Source organism: Phaseolus vulgaris, chromosome 11 (assembly GCF_000499845.2).
Source record: "Phaseolus vulgaris cultivar G19833 chromosome 11, P. vulgaris v2.0, whole genome shotgun sequence".
NCBI classification, from domain to species: Eukaryota; Viridiplantae; Streptophyta; class Magnoliopsida; order Fabales; family Fabaceae; genus Phaseolus; species Phaseolus vulgaris.
The window spans coordinates 24,375,967-24,378,160 of record NC_023749.2 but is presented as its reverse complement, the minus strand read 5'-3'; the positions used below and the strand labels follow the sequence as shown (position 1 = coordinate 24,378,160).

Genomic DNA, 2,194 nt, shown 5'->3' with positions numbered 1-2,194 from the left:
TAAGGACCCACAAATGCCGGTGTACCTGAGGTATGTCCAGCTGCTAAGGGGAGCATTCAGCGCTCTTGAACTAGTACATGTCCCAAGGGAGCAGAATGCCAGAGCTGACCTGCTTGCCAAGCTGGCTAGCTCAGGCAAGGGGGGCAGACAGAGGATAGTGATCCAAGAGACGCTCAAAGCTCCGTGGAAATTCGTGGAAGATAACAAGGTGGACGTCCTCCATATTGGTACAGCAAGAGGAAGGCCGAGGAGTCATCGTTCTTTGACTCAAGATACGATGAAGACACCTCGCATCAGCACATATGCGGACGCACCCGAGGAAGGAAAGCATACACAGGTATATACTTTGGCCGAGGGAGACACTTGGATGACGCCATACAAGCGATACCTGGCGGATGGGATTCTCCCAGCGGAACCAGAAGAAGGCAAGAAGATTAAGAGGAACGTTGAAAGATATACCCTGGTAGACGGGATATTGTTCAGACACGGGTTCACATACCCCATCCTGACGTGCGTAAGCGGCGACGAGTGGACCAGGATAATGGCTGAACTCCACGAAGGTATTTGCGGGAGCCACGTGGGGGGAAGGTCTTTAGCTTCTAAAGTGCTACGTGCCGGCTTCTACTGGCCAACGGTGAAAGAGGATTGCGTGCGACACGCCCAGCGTTGCAAGCAGTGTCAGAGGCACGCTGATTGGCACAAGGCGCCGCCAGAGGAGCTGAGATCCATATATAGTCCATGGCCCTTTCATACGTGGGGAATCGACATCCTAGGCCCGTCCCCACTGGTGATAAGACAGATGAAGTACCTGATCGTCGCCATTGAATACTTCACCAAGTGGATAGAGGCAGAGCCCGTGGCCCAGATTACTGCGCACAAGGTGCAGCACTTTGTTTGGAAGAACATCGTGTGTCGCTCCAGTGTGCCTAGGCGGCTGGTGTCCGACAATGACACCCAGTTTGCAAGCCAACAACTGAGAAACCTGTGCGCAGAGGTAGGCATCAAGTAGGTGTTCGCATCAGTCGAACACCCCCAGACGAATGGACAAGTAGAGTCAGCAAATAGAGTTTTGCTGAGAGGGCTGAAGAGAAGATTAGAGAAAGCTAAAGGGGCGTGGGCAGAAGAAGTGCCGAGGATTGTATGGGCATACCACAACACACCCCAATCTGCCACCATGGAAATGCCTTTCAATCTAGTATATGGGTCAGACGCGATGATTCCAGTCCAGATCCACGAGAGCTTGCCACGTTACCAGAATTTTGTGGCTGAAGAGTCCAATGAAGAAAGGCAAGTGAACCTAGACTTACTAAACGAAGCCAGGGAGGAAGCAAGAATAAAGGCTGAGGCAGTGAAGAGAAGAGTGGAGCGACAATATAGCTCCAAGGTGAAGCCGCAGCAATTCCAGGTTGGTGACTTAGTCATGAGGAAGGCTCACCCATATGAACTAGAGAATAAGTTATCTCCCAAATGGACCGGACCCTTCAGAGTCACCAAAGCCAAGGGGAATGGTTCTACAATCTAGAGACTTTGGAAGGAGGTCCCATTCCACGCAGCTGGAACGCGGCCAATTTGAAATTTTATTTCAGTTAAGTTATGTCAGTTAAGAGTAACGAAATACAAGTTGTAAAGGGGACACTCTTTTTCCCTCTCGGGGGTTTTTTAATGAGGTCACCCAAGTAAAAAAGAAGTTCAAGAAAACTGTCTCACTTTTTCTCCTCCCACTCAAAGTGTAAGACCAAAGGCTAAAGAAATAAAAGACAAAGACTCAAGGCAACGCCAGGCGTCGCCAAGATGAGGCGTCGCCAGGATGAGGCATCGCCAAGGAGGGGGCGTCGCTAAAATGAGATGTCGCCAAGGTGGAACATCGGCGCTGCTGTAATAGGCCTCTCCTCAGGCGTGGGCACCAAGCACCAAGAGATAAGAGACAAGTCGCCTTGGTGTTTGAGACACTCCATGGACGATACGGCGCTGTTATACAGGCCTCTCCATGGGCGTGGGCACCAAAGCGCGACTTTGTCCCAAGTGTTTAGACACGCTAAGGGCACCCAGAGCAGGTCTTTCCTCGAGCGTGGACACTCTGTACAGATGAGATAAGCCCTCCTCTCCATTGAGCAACGTCAAAGCCAAAGAAGAAACGAGACCCCTCCCCCTTTTTCCCATCTTGAAGTGATGGAAGAACCAGCTGTGCCTTTAG

At 51.1% G+C, this 2,194-nt stretch overlaps 1 protein-coding gene across 1 annotated transcript; it reads left to right on the top strand.

Moving 5' to 3' along the window:
• Window positions 1-1,174: 1,174 nt before the first annotated feature.
• Window positions 1,175-1,522, top strand: LOC137837513 (uncharacterized). Its single transcript, XM_068646523.1, has one exon. The coding sequence runs from the start codon at window positions 1,175-1,177 to the stop codon at window positions 1,520-1,522; it is 348 nt and encodes a 115-aa protein (XP_068502624.1).
• The last annotated feature ends 672 nt before the right edge of the window (window positions 1,523-2,194 follow it).

Excerpts from the sequence above, each read along its gene's own strand:
- LOC137837513 (XM_068646523.1), top strand. The coding sequence starts at position 1,175 with ATGGAAATGCCTTTCAATCTAGTATATGGGTCAGACGCGATGATTCCA.